Source organism: Mastigoproctus giganteus, chromosome 7 (genome assembly GCF_048544385.1).
Source record: "Mastigoproctus giganteus isolate SK-2022 chromosome 7, ASM4854438v1, whole genome shotgun sequence".
NCBI classification, from domain to species: domain Eukaryota; kingdom Metazoa; phylum Arthropoda; class Arachnida; order Uropygi; family Thelyphonidae; genus Mastigoproctus; species Mastigoproctus giganteus.
In genome coordinates, this window is record NC_143581.1 from 138,239,064 (window position 1) to 138,260,146 (window position 21,083).

At 35.5% G+C, this 21,083-nt stretch overlaps 1 protein-coding gene across 2 annotated transcripts in view; it reads left to right on the top strand.

Moving 5' to 3' along the window:
* Positions 1 to 21,083, top strand: part of LOC150083221 (uncharacterized) — a 354,281-nt gene that overhangs the window by 165,635 nt on the left and 167,563 nt on the right. For both annotated transcript variants that reach the window (XM_090377110.1, XM_090377111.1), the window contains exon 8: positions 19,598 to 19,743. In XM_090377110.1, the coding sequence (XP_090233236.1) occupies positions 19,598 to 19,743 (146 nt within the window). The remainder of the gene's footprint in view (positions 1 to 19,597; positions 19,744 to 21,083) is intronic.

Below are 21,083 nucleotides of genomic sequence, written 5' to 3' on the forward strand. Positions count from 1 at the left end.
TTCTAAGATGCACCCCGTTTTTAGAGATGTTTATAGGGGAAAAAAAGTGCATCTTAGAATCGAAAAAATACAGTAGCTATAATTTAGTTTGCAAGAACTGATGACAGCATTTTTTCAGTATGTAATTCTTAATAGTGGTCAGATGCAATAAATGAAGATGTTCATTGTCACTCTGCTGTTCTAACCATGGCATGACTTCATTAATGAAAAAGTGTTTTCAAGCACTTTTTTAATTTTTGGTGCTTTTTCCTTACATGAGTCATCCACATTATCTTCTAAGTCACTCCTTATGTCACTGGCCTTCAGTTTGTCAATTGTCTTACCACTGTTCACAAAGGCCACAATTTCATCCTCTCCCGGGTAAGGCACAACTGGAGCTTCCACATCCACCTCAGTCCAAGCAATTAGAATATTTTCTCTAAGACTGCCACCAAGTACATTACAAGCAGCCTTTGTTTCTTGTTCTGAAAATGCTGCTAATTCAAGATTATTATCAGTGATCTCATCTTTTCCAGCAGTTTTCAGTTGCTGAGCTTACTTTCTCCCATTCTAATCCAGTATTGTATATAATATCTTTAGTGTTAATGTTTTCAAAATTCTGAAACTTGAATTTCTGAGTTCACAACACCAGCAAGTAGTTCACCACAATATGCTTTGAAGGCTCGAATAATGCCCTGATCCATGGGCTGAATTAGTGCAATTGTGCTAATTGTGTTCCTTGCCAGAAACACGACTGATCTTTCCATCCTGTGATTTCAGGACATCAGCCAAAGGATGAGCTGGAGACAGTGATCCAACAGTAACAGAACCTTTCCTTCAAGTTTTTTGGAAAGCAAGTTTTTTGGTGTCTCACTGATGGTACAAACTCACTTTTAAATCTTGAAGCAAAAAAATCCCTCCTCATCCAAGCATTGGAGCTATTTTTAATAATCGCAGGTAAAGATTTAATGTGCTTACATGAAATCACCAGGAACTTTAACTTTTACTGATGCACAATTGCTTTAGCTTGTAATTTCCAGTCTTGTTTGTTCACAGTAACACAGTAATTCTCTCTTTAGTTTTTGTGCCTGCTTTTTTTTTTTTTTGGCACCTGTTAGCATTCAGTGACTTGTCGAGGAGAAGTTTATAGTGCAACGTTGTTTTGTCATGTTTGTACTGTTCATCCATGAATTCACCATCTTGAATCACATTACACAGAAATTCAGGAAATTCTGCTGCTTGTTCAAAGAACTAGCAATTACGCATAAGAATCTGGAAAAGATGAATACTGTATATACGTGTCTCTAATGTACATCCTACTACTGTATTTCCAAGAGGGAAAATTAGCTAAAAATTGGTTGTATATTCACTTTGATATATTCGGTATTCAGTTGCAGAGTAATATTTGTAAACAACAAGACTTGTCAGAGACTAATTACTGTTGACGTCCAGTTTCTCCCTGCATCCAGAGACTTATGCGTAATTACTTGTTCTTTGAACATTTGAACACACTACTTTTTTCATAATTTTTGGGGGACACAATCGTATCTATGATATATCCAAAACTGCGGTATGAAGAGTGGCATTATATTGAGGTTGTACTGTATAAAAAAAAAAAAAAAAAAAAAGATTAAATCAGTAGTATTGTACAAACAAAGGATGAACAATAATATACACGGCAATGCATTTAACACCTACTCCACTAAATATTTCTGCACTGAGCAAAAAAAAAAAAAAAAAAAATTATTATTCAAATCTTATTGTGAAGTAAGGTTGCACCCTCAGAACCGGATTTCTTTGGTCCTATATTTTGTTAAATCGACAGGATCAATATTAAATTTATTAATTAATTTAATTGGTGGGCCAGAAACATCCTGTCTGTAAACTTTAATCTGCTGTATAACAGAAGAGAACAAAGCCTGGTGTTCTTGGGGGGGGGGGAATATGCCATCCAATATTCTCCAAGAGAAAACAGTGCAGATTAAATATTATTAAACAATTTAACAAATAAATTCAGGGCCCTAACAAGGAGTAATTCTGAAACTTGGAAATTTCAGATTATTAGGCATTTGATTGCATGATATAGAATTGGGAAAAAAAAAAACTGTTTTAATGTTCACTCATTTTAGCATATTATGTTTTGCTGACAGCATTATTCTGATATTGCAGCTTGCAAAATTGCAGCCATAGACCAATGTTCAGAGGTATACAAAAATCGAAGAATACTTTTTAATTAATTCTCTATTGGACACATGGAATAAATTTTGTTTGAAAAGACACAACCTTTAAATGGAAGAGAATGCAGAGATTTTTTTAGTTAAAAACTAAAAAGCCATTTATTATCAATAATAAGTCCAAGATCTTTGTATACACTAACTCTGGGAATAAATAACCTTGCTCAAGAACAGGAGAAAATGCAAAGGATTATATATATTTTTGTAATTGAATATGAGTTTATTTCTCTGCATTTAGTTGAAGGCCAAATTTGGAAAAATTATTTCTTACAAAAGAAATATAAATTATTATTCATGGCTTCTGTAGGGTAATGTGAAATGGACCAGATTTTAAGGTAATCAGCATATGCGACTTGGTATTATTTTGCATAGTAATAATTAGTAGTATCTTTTTTTAATTAGTGCAGAAATAACAGCAGAAAAAAGCAGGAGAGACAGGGTTCCATCTTGATCAACTCCTGTTGACATAGACTTCGAGAGCACACCACTCTTAAGCTGTAGCTCTGTTAATCAGTGATGAAAGGTAAAATTAAGAAGATTCCCCTGAATGTCAAAAAAAAAAATACGGAAGTAGAGTGCAGATAATATAAGAAGTCATTGAATCAAAGGCAGAAGCGAGGTCTAAAAGGTTACATCTAATTTATCATTTTGATTAAGTGCTTCTGTAACAAGAAAGAAAATCTCCAAGAGATTTGTAGCTATAGACCCACCTTTTTTTTTCTTTTCTGTAGTGTATATTTTTGAAATATCTTGACGATAAATAAGCTCATACACCAACCATTAATTGAAATAGCTCTTTACTGTGATTAGAATTTACAAATTAAAATAACATGCTTACAATTTAATGTATAAAATAAAATAAGACTGCTATGATACACTATATAAAGATTAAAACTGTAATAAAATCATTGTAATAAAATTATCTAAAATAAACTGGATTAAAAGCGATAAAACCTGTAGCTTTCGGAAGCATCAGCTTCCTTCCTCAACAGTAATAAATCTTCTGGCAACACTTCCTTATATATAACAGGCTCACGGTATTTCACCACATGGTTCCATCGGCGCATGGTCAGAACTGGAAGTGGAAATAGCTCGGGAGCACACAAAGCAAAACCATTCATCCGTACTTAGGACAGTAGTTTCAAATAGGGAATGCAAACGCATACCCTTGTCCCTATTCATGGTATTATTGTTGGATGAACAGATTCGCAGGCTCTCAAGCCATTTGCGCTCCCAGAATCCATACGCTCAATCTACAATAACCGCATCCTGTGGGGAGATTTGATGCTGCCTCTCCCAATAATGCCCAGCCACAGCAGACTTGTTATAATCAACGGTTTTTATATCATTTAAATGCTCCATCAGATGATCCTTTAACCACCGTTTTGTTTCGCCCACATAACATTCCCCACAATCTGGGCATTTTATGCTGTAAACAACTCCACTTCTAAGGTCCTTTGCGATTGGATCTTTTACCTGCGACACAACTGTGTGCAACCTCCGTCCGGGAAGCTGCACACAGTGTGTTTTGAAACCCCGTAAAATTCTGGTTAACCGCTCAGTAAGGCCCGGATAGTAAGGAATGTATGCGATAGCCACAGGAACAAACGGTTCTCTACAGTTGGACACTATTCCTTTGCTGTATCTGTCCATGATCCTCTGGGGGGTATCCGCATTTTCTAAGGTCTGCTGTGACCCATTTGATTTCACATTTTTTTATTCTCAGAAGTGGTACAGTGTGACATTGCTCTATCTACTAGAGCTTTTACCACACTATTCTTATGTTGTCCAGCTTGTGCTGAACTGTAGTAGGTGTATTGACCTCTCTACACATTGGTTTTTTAAAAACCGAAGTCTTTAGCCTAGGGCCCATTCTAGAGATCAATACATCCAATAATGCAAGTGTGTCACCTGTCTCCACCTCTGAGGTAAACTATATAAATTGGGAGAAGCTATTAAGCCAATGAAGTGCATCCTCCTCTCTCTCTCTCTCTCTCCCCTTTTGGACCACGGTGAAAGTATCGTCAACGTACCTCTTCCATTTCTTCATAGGAAACTGGAACTCACCAAAAATTCTACTTTCTAACTCTTCCATGGCACTAGTGGGAGAACCCATGGCTGTACCGTGAACCTGTTTGTACATGACTCCTTCAAACACCATAGTGGTGCTAGCCAGACAAAGTTCTGTACCTGGACAAATGTCCTCTATACTTAAGGGCGATCTGCTAACCAAAGAGACATCGTTACTCAATGCCATTCTCACACAATAAACTCCATGCTTGATTGGAATGCATGTAAATAATGACATGTCAAAAGAAATCATAGTCTCATTTTCTTCTATGATCAAATCCTTCACAAATTCCACAAACTCTTTACTGTCTTTAATGACGTAGTCAGACTGACACACTACAGGCGAAATCAATTTTTCCAAATACCCTGACAAGGCATATGTGGGGCTGCCTATAAATGAGACAATGGGTCTAAGAGGGACTTCCGTCTTGTGAGTTTTTGGCAAACCATAGAACCTGGGGAGTTGGCATCCAGTAGCGTGCAAAGACCAATATGTCTCCTTGGAAATCTTATCTGCCTTTAACCAAATCTGTACCAGTTTATTAACACGTCGCTCCAGGCGGGCTAACGGGTTTCTTTGTAAGTATTATTATTCTGTAAAAGTTCCAATGCTTTTTTCCGATAGTCTTCTTTGTTTAGGACTACCGTAGATCTCCCTTTGTCCGCAGGCAAAACTACAATTCTGTCATCTCTTCTTAACTCTTCTAACGCTCTCCTTTGACTAAAATTGGCACCTCCGTAGTCAGGTGGGAAGGAGCACACGCTTCTTGATTAGACCGGGGTTCGAACCCGTCACCACCAAATACGGAGGATGCGGAAAGGTCAAGGGAATGACCACCGCATATTTCCGGAGCAATATGGCCTTAGTTGCTAATGCTCCTAAAAAAAAAAAACCAAATTGACTAAAATTAAGATTCGGCGGTGCTTTCCTCACTTGGCTCAAAATAGCGGTTGACTTCACACGGATCGCATTGGCTAAGGCTTCCTGTAACTTACAAATTGCCCATTCAATACCCATTGCTATTTCTGCGATGGGTGGTTTGGAAGGTACAAGCATGGACTTGGGGCCTAGATTTAAAACTCCTTCCTGCTCTTTAATATGTTGCTTACTACTCAAATTGTGTACAAAGTGAGTATTTCTATCATTACCCTGCACTGCGTCTTCTCCTACTAACCTTTTGAATTTCATGACCTGCCTCTGCCTATATACATTAGCTACTCTAATGACTTTATCCGAAACTGGTCTTCTAATGAGAGCCAAGTGTCCAGAAGTTACATTGTTACTAATAATACCTAGGTATAAATCCATGTGTCTCCTAGTATTTCTTAACTCCTCATGCACCTTGCGGATCCAAACCTTCATTACCCCTCTGTTGGTAACATGACATATTCCACTCTTATCTGTGATCCTGGAACAGTGTTTTAATTCTAAAACCATGTGGTACAAGTCCATAGGTTTTGCAGTGGTACGCAAACCTTAGGTGCTGCTTCTGTCTGGGCTCTTTCACACAATACTTTTGAAATTGTCAGACGTGTTGCACTACAAATTTACCATAACAACTATATATATATCCTGGAAAAGGCCTCTGAGGTTGGGTAAATTCATATCTTGCCGATAAATAAGCTCATACACCAACCATTAATTGAAATAGTTCTTTACTGTGACTAGAATTTAGCATTAGCATTAGTAGAGGCATTTGATGCAAGCTTATGCAGCATCAGCCAAAAAAAAAAAAAAATCCACTTCCACTTCACCCCTCTGTTCGTTCAAAATACCTGTCCAGCTGAGCCTTAAACTTATTTAGGCTATCAACCTCCAATACAAGGGATGGAAGTCTGTTCCACCAACCAACCACCTGCTGGCTAAAGGCAAATTTCCGCACGTTTATCCTACATCTGTCTTTCCTCAATTTGAATTTATGCCCTCTCAGGTGATTATTCTGAGCTAGAGGAAGAATCCCATCAGCATTGAGCATGCTCAAACCATTCAAGGCTTTATACACCTCTATCAGATCACCTCGCTGGTGCCTAGTCTCCAGACACTGTAATTTGCAAAACTTAAGCCTTTCTTCGTAAGAGCACCCCTTTGTTCCATTCACTAATCTTGTTGCCCTTCTCTGTACTCAGAATTTACAAATTAAAATAACATGCTTACAATTTAATGTATAAAATAAAATAAAACTGCTATGATACACTATATAAAGATTAAAAATGTAATAAAATCATTGTAATAAAATTATCTAAAATAAACTGGATTATTAAAATGATTTTATTACATTTTTAATCTTTATATAGTGTATCATAGCAGTTTTATTTTATTTTATACATTAAATTGTAAGCATGTTATTTTAATTTGTAAATTCTAGTCACAGTAAAGAGCTATTTCAATTAATGGTTGGTTTATGAGCTTATTTATCGTCAAGATATGAATTTACCCAACCTCAGATGCCTTTTCCAGAATATTTTCGAAATGACAGGGAAGAATCTGTTTTTCAGCAGTGGAAGCAGTGCCCTTTGGAATATTTTAAGAATAGAGGTGGGGGAAAATAGATGTATGTGTTCTAAAGAGCTTTAATGCTACTATATTTCCAATTTTTGGAATTGGATGAACAACATTAATCCACCACAAAGCGGGGAAAAAATTCAGGCTTCTGCACTGATTGAAGATAGGAAGTAAGGGAATTGAGAATGTAGCAACTTGAGTACAAAATTCATAATTAAATTTGGATCCACTCTGTTGGTTAAAGGTAATTTCTTAATTTCATCACTTGAGAAGGAAATGGATGGCTTTAAGTACAAGCTGTCTAGTCAGTATGGAATCCGTAGTTCCAGAGAGCAATGCGAAACTAAGTAATGAAGTTTGACCCATTTCTTAAGATCATCCAAAAATGGCACAGAACTACCATTAATAGGGAATAGTCTCCTCACCCAGTCGCAAGAGGTGAGAAATCCATCAAATTTTTTTATTTTTTTATTTTATTATTTTTTTTTTTTTTTGCTCAAGAAAATGAGTTATTGCCAAGTTGTAGTTAAGATGGTTATTTGGGAAAAGATTGTTTTGCTTTCTTGCTAAACATTTTTTGTTACTTTTCAAATTTATCATCCTACCAGTTGGATATATTAGTAATTTTGAAATCCTGGAAGGAGACTTAATTAAATAAGAATTAATAAGAATAACATAAGAAAAATAATATAATAAAATTAAATAGTTAAAAAATTTAATGTAGTAATTAATTAAATAAAAATACAGGAAAGAAAACCATTTGGGAATTCAGCTGCAAGATCAATAGGGCATGCATGAAGTGATTATTTGGGTAATTAATGAAACTAATAACACAAAAATATAATGAAGTGGAACTTCAAATATTTAACATAGAAGACACTAATATTGTCCTAGAAATAAGTTTGGTGTAAATTATGGCCTGTCATATCCTTTCATAAAGGAAAATTGTTGTTTGTTTTTTAGCACATCCAGTATCTTAGGCCATATTGCACCAATGCATTATGTCTGTAAAAATGTGTGCACATGACCCAATTTGCATGTTGTGTGGCCTGAAAAGCCAGCAGTAACTCATCAGAACAGTCCTATTCTCTGAGTCTGAAATTGGATAACTTATTAACACAATTAAAAAGGTTTTGCAGAATTCTTCCCATATTATGAAATTTATTTCCGTGGTATTAAATACTTGAAGTTTTAGCTTCTTTATTCTGCATGGCCACTCATATAGAACTTTTCATTATTGAAATTGTAAGAGGTGCTCTAATTGAAACACTGATGTGGAAAGAGGATGTGATAATGGTATTTTAAAGAACGGAATAACCTTTTGGTGTTGTTATTTGTTTAAAAATTGTCCTTTTCAAGGTGATGAATGGATAATAAAAGAATTGGCAGAACTGAGGAAAATAATGGATGTTTTGGTGTTATTATCAATTAATGGAATTAATTAAAAGTAAGGGTTATTTATATTGGAAGTTTTGTCCCTTCTGAGTTTTGGAAAATGTACTTGTGGTAAATTTACCATGAAAATTTACTTATGAAAATTAGTATCTCAAAAGTCTACTGACCACCAAATATACTAAAGGATATGATTTACTGAATTATCCTCAATTTACTAAATAATGAAAGGAATAAAGTAAATAAACAGATATGCATAATACTACATTTAACTGTGAAAAGGGAGTGGAATAAAATAAATATAATAAAATAGCATGAGGTAAAGATCCATGTTGGTTTCTGTAGGTTGTGTTAGTTACTAAGTATTGGCTGAATGTCTTTACTGAAAATGCATCCATAGTTGGCTGTTGGTGTTTGAAGCTTTTGTTGAGGATGGTACCCCAGTTTATCTGTATGTAGAGGCCTTCTTAATATTTCCTGGTGGAGATTTTTTTTTTTTTTTTTTCCATTTTATTTTAGTTGTGGCATTTTGTGTTAAATTCTTGGCTTTCATTCTGTTCAATGTTAAATTGTCTACATACGGTTATGTGAGAAACTTGTACCAGTTTTATAGATATAATGTCAACTGGGATTGCAGCTTTCGCTATAGTTATATAGTTATAACAGTTGTTACAGATGATATCATTCTGAGGAAACTGAATGTTGGGTTGCCAAGTTATGACCACATGAATCTCATTGAATATCATTGATCCCAATAACCACCTTGTCGATTGTCCATTTTTAACCTAATTTATTTTCTCTGAAACTGTTTCAACCTGTCTATGTGATATTTAATCAGCTTCAGCAAAGGAGCTCATGTAGGTGAACTAGTAAGGTGAGTATCTTCAGCCTTGGTGGTAGAATTGAGCAAAATAATGCTCAATTCTACCACCAAGAATAAATGTTTATGTTATTATAAATTAATAGAATTAATTAAAGTAGGACTTATTTATGTTTCTCATATTTCTTCTAGCATTTTAGCATGTGAAAAAGCTAGAATCAAAGGTGGTAATTATGGATTAAAATTTAAAATGGTCAAATCTCCTTGGGAAAAAAGTGCATAGTATTTGTATTAGTTTTAGCACTTTTATTTTTATCAATTTGGATGAATCAATGTGAAAAGTATGTCCCTTTTTTGAAAAGGGACATCAGCATTTAAAATTTAATCCGTGATTATCACTTTCGATTTTAGCTTCTTCACACACTAGACCATATCAATAGAAGTGAGTCTCAGTATAAATAAACTTTCCCTTTAATTAATTGAGACTGAAAGTAGCTTCCCTAAATTTATTAATTTATTGGTTATTGATCATGTAATGTTATAAAGGAACTAGATGGAAAATTCATTCAATTGAGATGGATGAATAAGTAGTTTGTCAGTTTAATAGAGCAGAAGAAGCTGGCTTGAGTGAGTTGCTCTGCAACTCACTCAAGCCAGCTTCTTCTGCTGCTTCTTCTCTAAAAGGATTAGGCTGGTAAAGACTGATTGAGAAACTGCTGGCTAAGCGAGCAAAGAGCAGATGGACAAAGAGTTTTTCATGTATGTGAATACAAATAAGAAAACAATGAATCATCAAAAAATTATCTAATGGATGCAGGAAAGTTGTAGATACCCAGCTGATCAACTGAGTAGGTATTTTGCATTGATCTTTGTGGTTGAAAGACTACTTTTAAAAAGGCAAGCAACAGAAACTGAATATCTATGAGACAGAGAATGGACTGTTCTAGTTGTGACTAAGAAATGTGCAACTAATTTAAAACGGAATTCCTAAAATCTGTTTTTTTTTTTTATAGCAACATTTAAAGTTACTTTCAGGCTTCTCCACTTTTCAGCTGTTCCTTTTATTGCCTGGTGCCAAGTTTGCCTTCACATATCATCATCTAAATTCCTTTCTTTCATAGCATGCACCATTCCTCCTCTTCAAATTACTTGAGGTTTCCTGCATTTTCTTCTACTTGGAGGAGACCAATCAACACTTTTTTTTTGGCCATATCATATCTGGCATTCTGCAGATGTGACCATACCGTTGTAAAATAGATTCTAGCAGCTGTTCTCTAATGATTTCATTCCACACTCACTGGATCCTAGATATACGACAGCTCTTTCTTAGGCTATCCATCTCCACTACATAGCCTTTGTTTCTGGCACTGTGTTAGAGACAATCCTTCACTTCAATATATCAAAATACTTTCAATGATAGCCTGCATAATAATAATTGTCTTTGTTCTTTCATGTATTTTTCAACTTTATTGAACCCCATTTATTATATGCAGTGCTCTTCTTGCATTGACTTATGCTGTAATGCACACACTTTCTGAAAATAGTGCCCAATTTACACAGTATTGTTCCTAGATATTTAAAGTGCTCAATTGATTTTATTTTCCCAACTATTGTATCTGAATCATACCCTTTTCCTCCTATCACAAAATATTCTATTTTCTGAAGATTTATCTTAAATCCACCTAATGCCACTTAATCCACCTAATGCCACTTTTTAGTCATATATTCTACATCCTCTCTGTCTTGGACTATTATCACCTGATCATTAGTAAAGAGTAAAGAATGTGTTACTTGCTCCCTGACTGGAACACCCATTCCTCGACAGGATGTGTCCCAGTCTCTAAGTACATTCTCCAAATAAACTTTAAAAAGGGTTAGAGACATTCCACATCCCTGCCTTAGTCCTTTTGTCGTTCTGAATTCTTTCGATATCTTTTTTCAAACTTTGACTGTTTGCCTGGACTGTATCATAGATCCTCTTTATTGACTGGATAAGTGGCTCATCCACTCCAAATTTCCTAAGTGCCTTCCATAGTTGGCTTATTTCTACTAAGTCACATGCCCAAATGTGTTATCCATATATGACTCCCCCCCCCCATAAATTCAGCCTGCTGTTGAGAGAGATTCCTATTAACCAAAGCTTCCAGTTAATTCCGTATTACTGTACTCAGAAGTCTGCAAATGGATGCCATAATGCTTATTCCCCAATAATTATATAAATTTGTCTTATTACCCTTTTTATAAATGGCTGAAATATAAGATAGATTCCAATCATCAGGTATATCATCTTCTTCCAAAACTTAAATAATTTTGTTATAATTCTAAGTACGTCATACCATCTAATTTATCACAATTCCATTGGCATTCCTCCCGGTCCCACTGCCTAACCATTTTGAGGTGTTCTAAGAGCATATCTTACATCTTCCAAAAATCAGCTCCATCATTATGTAATGCTGCTTTGACTTCCTAAGCAGCATTTCAGAGTCATCTTTAAAGCGTTGTCTCTCCTCTGTAAGGATTTCTGAAAAATACTTCTTCCAACATTGCAGTGTTATCATTAGCATTTTAGCATTAGCATTAGTAGAGGCATTTGATGCAAGAAAGCAAGCTTATGCAGCATCAGCCAAAATCATGTTCGATTTAAACTTATAAACATCTGAATCACAAATTATCCGATTGTTCTCCATGCCTGTCTCACTTTCCCATGTCCTACTCTTTCTCAGTTCCATAGCATACTCTCCCTAAACCTTTTCTTTATAACATCTTACAACCTGTTTTGCCTCCTGTTTGAGGCAAAGGCAAGACTTTTAGAACTTAACCAAGCTTAATATGCTTCCTTCTTTCTTTCTTTCTTTTTATTGCAATTACTACTTCTCCAGTCATCCACTCTACTTTTCCTTTACATTCTCTTTCTCTGCTCACTGCCTCTCTAGCCACTTCATGAACCCACATTTTCAAATTTTTACAACTACTTTTGGAGAATTGAAAGCTGTAGCAGTAGCCATCCCAGAGAGCATCCTGAAGGCCTTTGTTTTTTTAAAAATAAACTCTCACATGCTTCATATGTTTGATCAGAGGTAATGCTACAATGTGATGATATTAGAGATATCAGAAATAGTACTTTGGTAAATATAAGCTGGTGTTTTATTATTTGCTGTAAATACATGTTTACATTAACAGAGAGTAATAAAAAGAAAAGTACTCTATAAATGCTTATTTTCATTTATAGAGAGTAATAATACTTATTTTAACATTTGGTTAAAAATATATTGTGAAATTGTTGTTGAAATGTGTAAATTTTATCGATTATTGCTCTTTTTCCAGCCCAGTACTGGTTTTGTGAGATTTAATTTTGAAGCAGTTGTACCTACTGAGCTATAACTTCCATTGTCTTTGAGTATATCCTGAGGAGTAATTTTATATTAAAATAATTAGAATATTAATGGAGACTGTTCAGATAGCCAGTGATGAAAATGCTTGGGTTAAAAAAAATTCAACTTTCATGATCAGCAACATAACTGTTTTAAAATGAGTAATGTTTGTGGTTTATGATGTTTATTATTGATTTAATGTTGCATTGTATTATATCGTATTTTTGTTTATTATTAATTTATTGTTGCATTGTATTGTATCGTATTTTGTCTATTATTGATTTATTGTTGCATTATTGTTTATTATTGATTTACTGTATTTTGTATTTAAAACTAGCGATTTATTTATTTGAATAACTTATGATTTGAAGCACAAAGTATAGCAAGATTTTTGGATTAATATCTTGGATTAATATTTTGGATTAAAATCTTTAGCATTAGCATTAGCATTAGTAGAGGCATACGATGCAAGAAAGCAAGCTTATTCAGCATCAGCCAAAAAAAAAAAAAAAAACCCTCTCCCATTTCACCCCTCCGTTCGTTCGAAATACCTGTCCAGTTGAGCTTTAAATTTGTTTAGGCTATCAACTTCAACAACAAGTGATGGAAGTCGGTTCCACCAACCAACCACCCGCTGGCCAAAGGCAAATTTCCGCACATCTATCCGACATCCGTCCTTCCTCAATTTGAATTTATGCCCTCTGAGGTGATTATTCTGAGAAAGATGAAGAATCCCATTGGCATTGAGCATGCTCAAACCATTCAAGGCCTTATACACCTCTATCAGATCACCTCGCCGGTGCCTAGTCTCCAGACTCTGTAATTTGCAAAACTTAAGCCTTTCTTCGTAAGAGCAACCCTTTGTTCCATTTACTAATCTTGTTGCCCTTCTCTGTACCCGTTCCAGCAGCTCTACATCCTTCTTGAAATGAGGCCTCCAGACCTGTATACAGTACTCAAGATGTGGCCTAACCATTGCCTTATACAAGGGAATAATCACCTCCTTATCCCTGCTAGAAAAATTCCTGTATATCATTGACAAGACACCATGAGCTACTCTTGCAGCTCGTCTGCACTGCTCAGAGAACTTCATATCTGCCTGCACAATTACCCCCAGGTCCTTTTCATTCTCCACCACTGTCAGTGTGGTACCGCAGAGTTGATACGTTGCTCTGGGGTTACTGTTTCCCATATGCAGTACTTTACATTTGTCAATGTTAAACTTCATTTGCCACCTCTCAGCCCATCTGTTCAACCTTTCCAGATCCTGTTGCAGCAGCATAGCGTCAGTAGTGTCCTTGACGACCCTGCCAACCTTTGTATCATCTGCAAACTTGGACATTAAACTTGATATCCCATCATCAATATCATTCATAAACACCGAAAACAACAACGGACCCAACACTGAACCTTGAGGAACTCCACTAATAACATTAGTCCACGTTGAGCAGTGTCCATTGATTACCACTCTCTGTCTTCTGCCACTCAACCATCCCCTTATCCATAGCAGCAATTTGCCTCCAATGCCACACTGCTCCAATTTGTGCAGCAGTCTTCCATGTGCAACAGTATCAAAAGCCTTTCTAAGATCCAAATATATAATATCAAAGTTATTCCCTGCATCCAGTTCTTTTGTGACTACATCATAGTATCCAATCAAATTGGTCAGGCAAGACCTGCCCTTAACAAAACCATGCTGCGTCTGAGCTATAACTGAATTCTTGTCTAGATGATCCTGCAGTGCTTCTTTAACCAGTGCCTCCATTAATTTACCTGGAACAGAAGTTAAACTAACAGGTCTATAATTACTTGTGTCAGCCTTTGATCCTCCTTTGTGAATTGGGGTTACATTTGCACATCTCCAGTCTATGGGTACCTCCCCTGAGTCCAAAGAAGCTCTCATAATTATGGCTAGGGGTTTGCATACTTCCTTTGCTGCCTCCTTTAATATAACTGGATAGATCCCATCCACCCCAGGTGCCTTTTTTATGTTTATCCTCAACAATCTCTCCTCCACTTTCCTCTCAGTTATTACAAAATCATCCAGCTCACTGCCAATGTTTACTTTACCTACATCATTCTCCTTCCTGAATAACTCCTCATGCGTGAATGTAGATGCAAAATACTCGTTTAGATTGTTAGCCACCTGAGCAGGATCCTCAACTGTTGAACCATCAATATCCAGTGGACCAATCTGATTCATCCCTTTCCTTCTCGAGTTCAAGTATGTAAAGAACTCTTTTCTGTTTTTCTTTGCATCCTTTGCCAAGGATTTTTCGTAGTCTGCCTTTGCCTGCCTAATCTCCTTTGTGACTTGGTTACAGACCAACTTATATCTATCATAGGCTTCCATGTCACCCATTAATTTATATGTATCCCATGCATTTTTCTTCTCTGCCACATGTCTCATTAGTTCATCTGACAACCATTTAGGCCTAAACCTTGAACAATATTTCTTAGTTGGTATGTAAAGCCTGGTAGCCTCCAAGATTAGTTCCTTGAATGCTTCCCATTTTGAGTTTGCTGTTGGTAACGTCATCAGTTGGTCCCACTGTATAGAATTTAAATACTGTCTCAGACCATCATAGTCGCCTTTACGAAAACAAAAACCCTTCCCTTTACCTCTGATGGTAGTTACCTCCTTGAGTAAATCCCACTTCAACACACTGTGATCACTGCCACCTAGTGGTTCATTTATCTGCAGGTTCTTAATGCATGAAGAGTCACTACTGATAATCAGATCAAGAGTATTGCTCCCTCTTGTTGCCTCACGAACATGCTGGTGTAGAAAACAATCATCCAATAAATCCACAAAAGCCTTGCTAGTGTGCGAGTGACCAACCCACAAATTCCAGTCAATATCTGGGAAATTAAAATCCCCCATTATAAGACTCTCTGATTTACTGGCCCACTCTATTTCCCTGTACAATATCTTATTATACTCATCAGAGTCATTAGGCCTATAGCACACTCCTACTCTCAATTTTGATTTCCCTATGCTTATGTCACACCAAACTGATTCGGCACTGCCCTGTCCATCGATGTCGACTGGCTTCACTTCCTTGGACTTTATGTGTTTCTTAATTAATAGCATAACCCCTCCTCCCCTCCTGTCCTGTCTATCCTTTCTATACACATTGTATTCCCCAAATTCCAGTTCCGCATTACTTATATCTGTGTGACACCACGTCTCTGATATCCCAACAATATCTGCCTTTGATGTTTTGAGCAATACCTCAAATTCATCAAATTTATTTACCAAACTCCTAGCATTGGTGTACACGCAGGTATACATGCACCTGTTTCTATTCTTAGCTACCCTAACACAACCCATGTGTTTACTTGTAACGCAATGACTACCAGCAGTCTCTGAATTATCCTGCATCTTGTTTTTCAGACTTCTGCTCATTTCAATAGAAGCAGTGCAAGAATCACTTCCCTCTGCCAGTGGCTACTGTTAATCTATTAGTCCTTGTATCCCCCCCAACTAGCAGTTTTCCGACCCACCTAACACTGCCTCGACAGCATCAGCAAAAATTCTTGCACCCTTTCTATTTAAGTGTATCCCATCCCTGTAGAAGCAATCTCTCCTGTTAACAAGTACAGTCCAGGCTGAAAAAAATTCTACCCCTTGAGCCTTGCACAATCCCTCCAGGGCCGAATTGATCGACAAGGCTCTCATCATATACTCCCTCCTATCGTGTCTGGGCAGAATTGCAGACACTTTCAAGTTCAACCCTAATTCACGGCTTTTTTTCAGCAGTGACCTGTACTTGCTAAGTAATTCCGCCGGTCTCCTACTCTTAATATCATTCGTGCCAACGTGTACAACTATATCACCTTTTGTGCCCTTAAAAGATGATATCCGCTCTACAATGTCATCAACCTTTGCCCCTGGCAGACATACCCTGGTCCTATTCCACCTATCCTTTTTACAAAGCATGTTCCCCGTTTCCCTGACAATAGTCACCAACAACTACTAGTTCCTGTGGGACCAGCGCATTCTGCCTAGGGGGCTGCTTCTGTGTTGCCTGATGACCAAGTGCAAGCTCTGGCGTTGATGTGGGCAGCTGAGAGCTTGATGGGCCCCTCAATTTATTTCCTTCGAGGGCATCCACCCTGTCCTTCAAGCTCTCATAAAGGCCCATAACAACGCTGAGTTGTCGCCTGATTTCCTTGCACTCCTTACATCGTGCACACACAAAGACATCCCCCTTGGCAGTATCATGTCCCGTACCCAACTGCTCCGCAAACATCAAGCAAACAGTGCATTTTAATAGACTGTGATTCAGAGGGCAACTGGCCCCCTCAGTTCTCCCCTGAACCACAGCACTCCCATTAGCTTGAGCCTTTTGCTTTGCTGCTCTGGTTAGAGTCATGATTCCAATGTAATTCAATAAAATTTTAAACAAAAATTAAATCCTTAAGTTATATTATATATATATATATATATATATATATGGATATATATATTGTTTTTTTTTTTTTTTTTTTTCGGTATCTAGTGTTCCCTTTATACAACTTCCGTATCACGTGTACCACTATAGTTATGTATTAATTATTTGTTACGATTAAGTCATTATATATATTTATAGAGTTAAAAATACAATTTAATTGACAATAAAGTTTATCAAGATTAATAGATTTACTGAATAATTGACAATATTATATTATGCACTATACTACACTAAGCTTATGCTATCGTGTAAAAATGGCGGGAATTCACGAACGAGTATCAAGTGTGTATTAATTATTTGTTACGTTTGTACTCTAAGTCGTTATATATATATAGTTAAAAGAACAATTTAATTGACAATGAAGTTTAACAAGATTAATAGATCTACTGATTAATTGACAATATTATATTATGCACTATACCAGACAAAGCTAATGCTATCGAATTCCGGATATGCTGTGTCGCATTTCAGTAACGAGTGTTATCTACGAAGTCCCTTTATATAACTTCCGTATCAAGTTATGTATTAATTATTTATTTTTACTAATTATTTATGTTCCGTAACCTATGTGGTTATATGTATAGTTAAAAGTACAATTTAATTGCCAGTGAAGTTCGACAAGATTAATAGATTTACTGATTAATTTTCACGTAACTATGGCGGCTGTCTATGAACGGTAAACTCGTGTATTTGATACCCTTTCCGATACTAAGTAATACCTACAATCTCTATCTAAGTTACTTTAACTTTAAGTACCGTAAATAGGAATATAAAGCTACTCTAGAAATAAGTTGATATGTCAGTTTAAACTAATAAAGCAGAATATAAATCAGAAAAAACTTCTCTGTTCCAGTAGCGGCAGAAAGGCACGTCCGCACAGGAAACTCTTGTGCTCAGGTGAGCACAAGAGTTTGTGAGCACAATCTTGCAAAGTATAGCAAGATTTTATGAAAATAAGTTGATATTACAGAAAAGTATAAAAGAAATATCAACTTTATGTACTTTTTTACAAAAGTGAGCAGAGTTAACTTTAGCTAGAAGTTGAATAAACTGTTTACTTGACAATTCAGCTGATCAAAGAAACTTTAATCATCTTAATGACTAAATTTTATAATAATTGTTAACATTTATATTTCATGAGGCATTGGAATTTTGCCACTCCTCCCATTCTTTTATTTTGATAATTCATTGGTACTTATTACTTTTAGAATAACAATACAATGCAGCATTGATATAGTGCCAGTGTTGGGGGACAACATTAACACACACATTATAGCTGAAAATAAAATTTTACCAATTTTTTAACAAATACACAATGTTTAAAGGAAGACCTGTTAAAGTGTTTTTATATATATATATATATATATGCAACTTAAATTTTGTCAATTTTTTTCTTTTAAATTTACTTTTTTACTGTGAGGGCAAAATTTAAATAGAAAATAAGGAACGGCTTAGCACATAGCTGAGTGGTAAATACGAGGGTACAAAAAAAAAAAAGCTTTGTTTTTACCTAACAGGTTCTTCTTGAGTTATGTGATTAAGGTATTCCTGAAATCATTGCACAGGCAAAAACTGACATCTTGGAAAGCATTTTCCATAGTAAGTACTGGTTTACATTCTGGATCAGACTGAGACTCAAAAAAATATATACTGCTTTGGGCAGATTTGCATACACTTTCAAATTTAATTCTAACTTGCAACTTTTTTTCAACATTGACCTACCTGTTATTTAAATCTACAGTACTCGATGTGTTAGTGCCAGCATGTACAACAATATCACCCTTTGTGCTCTAAAAGATGATATCTGTTCATCAGCTTTTCTCCCTGGCAGACATATCCTGGTCCTATTCCACTTATCCTTTTTGCACAATACGTTACCCATCTTCCTGACAGTAGAGTTACCGACAATAACTAGCTCCTGTGGGACCAGCACATTCTGCCTTGAAGATTGTCGCTATATTGTCTGATGCACAAGAGTCAGCTCTGGCATTGAGTTGGGTAGCTGAGAGCTTGATAGGTCCATCAATTTAATATCTTCAAGGCATCTACCCGATTCTTCAAACTCTCATAGACGCACATCAGAATGTTGGGTTAGCACCTAATTTCTTGACACTCTTTACACCTAGTACACGCAAAGATATCCTCCTTGGCTAGATCAAGTTCCAGAAAGTCTGCAAACATTTCACAAGTTGCACATTTTTTTAGGCTGTGATGCATTGGACACTCGTCTTCTTCAGTTCTCTCTCTAGCCATATCACTCCTGCTACTTTATGCCTGTTGCTTTGCTGCTCTAGTCTGGGGCATGATTTCCATTTGAATACTTGATGAAAATTAATAAGATTAATAAATTTCATTAATTAATTGTCAATACTACACTAATCCAATAGATTCCCAAACACAGTGATACATATTACGCTATCTAGTTTTACCTTATACCTTGTGCTAATAAGTTTAGAATGTACGTTACGCTATACCATAATTATCGGCATGTTAAATCAGTTATATACCTAGCTAATCACAAGGATATATATTCAGTGATTTGGAGTTAAGTTAATTATAATAGATAACAAAATTATCCAATTACCCATCTCCCTGACAATAGAGTTACCGACAATAACTAGCTCCTGTGGAACTAGCCCAATTTTAAATTTTATTCAGATTTAAATTTGGATTTAAAAATTGAAAATCCAGTGAAAGAATGATTTTATTAATTTGAAAATATTGAAATAATAGGAAAGTCAAGTAAAAAATAATCACATTATTTTACTCAGATAAAGTTGAGGCAGAGAAAATTTCTGACACAAGAATATGGGATCCTGTTCATGTTAAAAGGGTGTCTAAACAGATCGCTGAGTGCTTTGAAGAAAACTTTATTCGAGAGAAACTTGTGGAAAAGACTTCAGCAACAAAAGTTTATGTAAGGCTAGAAGAAAAATTTTAAGCATATAAAAATATAAAATTTAATGAAACGTTTTAATTTAATGATAGCTGAGCATCTCCAGTCCAAATTCCAAAATCCAGGATATCCTAAATCTGCAACTCAAGAGTCATTCATGAAGTTGCATTTTAGATGTGATTCTGGCACTGCAAAATATAAACAGCAGTTGATGCTGGAATAGGGTTTAAAAATAAAAGTAGCATTAATGGAATTAAAAAGTTGAAATTCTGCAGAAGTTTAAATGCTGAGAAAGTATAATAACCTACTCGAATTTGATTATTTTGGTGTTCAGCATTTCAACTATTTATGATATAAAAGAAGCAGCAATTTAAAAGTTTCCAGTTTTATTCATATTGTGATTCCAAGAATAAGGTTATATCTTCAATCAGTGCATGAAGTTAGATCTTTAAACTTAGATCTGATCATTTATAAGTGTATTAAAGAACGTAAAACCTTGCAGTGGAGAAATAGACCTGCCATTACCTTTTCCCATTACCCAAGTCTTCTAAGCTCTGTATTGTAAACTTTATCTTACTGCTTCTAATCTTGATTATTATGTGATATATAAATTGAATTAGTCATTGTATATTATTTTTTAATTAATTTTATTATTTGTATTAAATAAATCCAGTAGCATTGAATAAGCATAGTTTCAGTACAGTATTTCTATTTTTAATTATCATTTGAGTACAACCTCTAAAATTTGGATACTTCTAAAATGGTTTCACTTGTGACTGGAGACACTCAGCTATATGTATTATCAAAGAACTACTACTTAAAAATGTGTCCCTAAAAGATTCAAAGTAAAGCATAATGTTTTAAATAGTAAAATGATTAAAGATATGTTGCACCAGTATCACAATGCCTTTAAGGACAGAATATTTTCAGTTTTTAATGAAATTTAATCTGATATTACTGCAACTCTGATATTAGTATTGTTTTGTCATTATATTTTATCATTTATTTACAGCTGCTTCAAACCAATTTTTTTTTTTTATTTTTATAATTTTTCTGAGGTATTCAGGAAGATTATCTTTTTTTTTTTTTTTTTATGTAAACCCCAAACACGAGAGGTATTAGAACCTATAGTACTTAGTACGGTGCTTAGGTTGGAGGTTGAGAAGACGAAAGAAGATATTTGTTGACATTGGACTTGAACTTCTGTAGACTGTAATTTTCAGGAAATACGTATGAAGGAAGGTTGTTCCAGAAAACGGCAGTTGAATGAATAAACAAGGAAGATGAAAAATTGGTTCTGTGAGTTTGAAGTTGGACAGTAAATGGATGTTGGCACATGTTCGGACTGTTTTGAAAGAGAG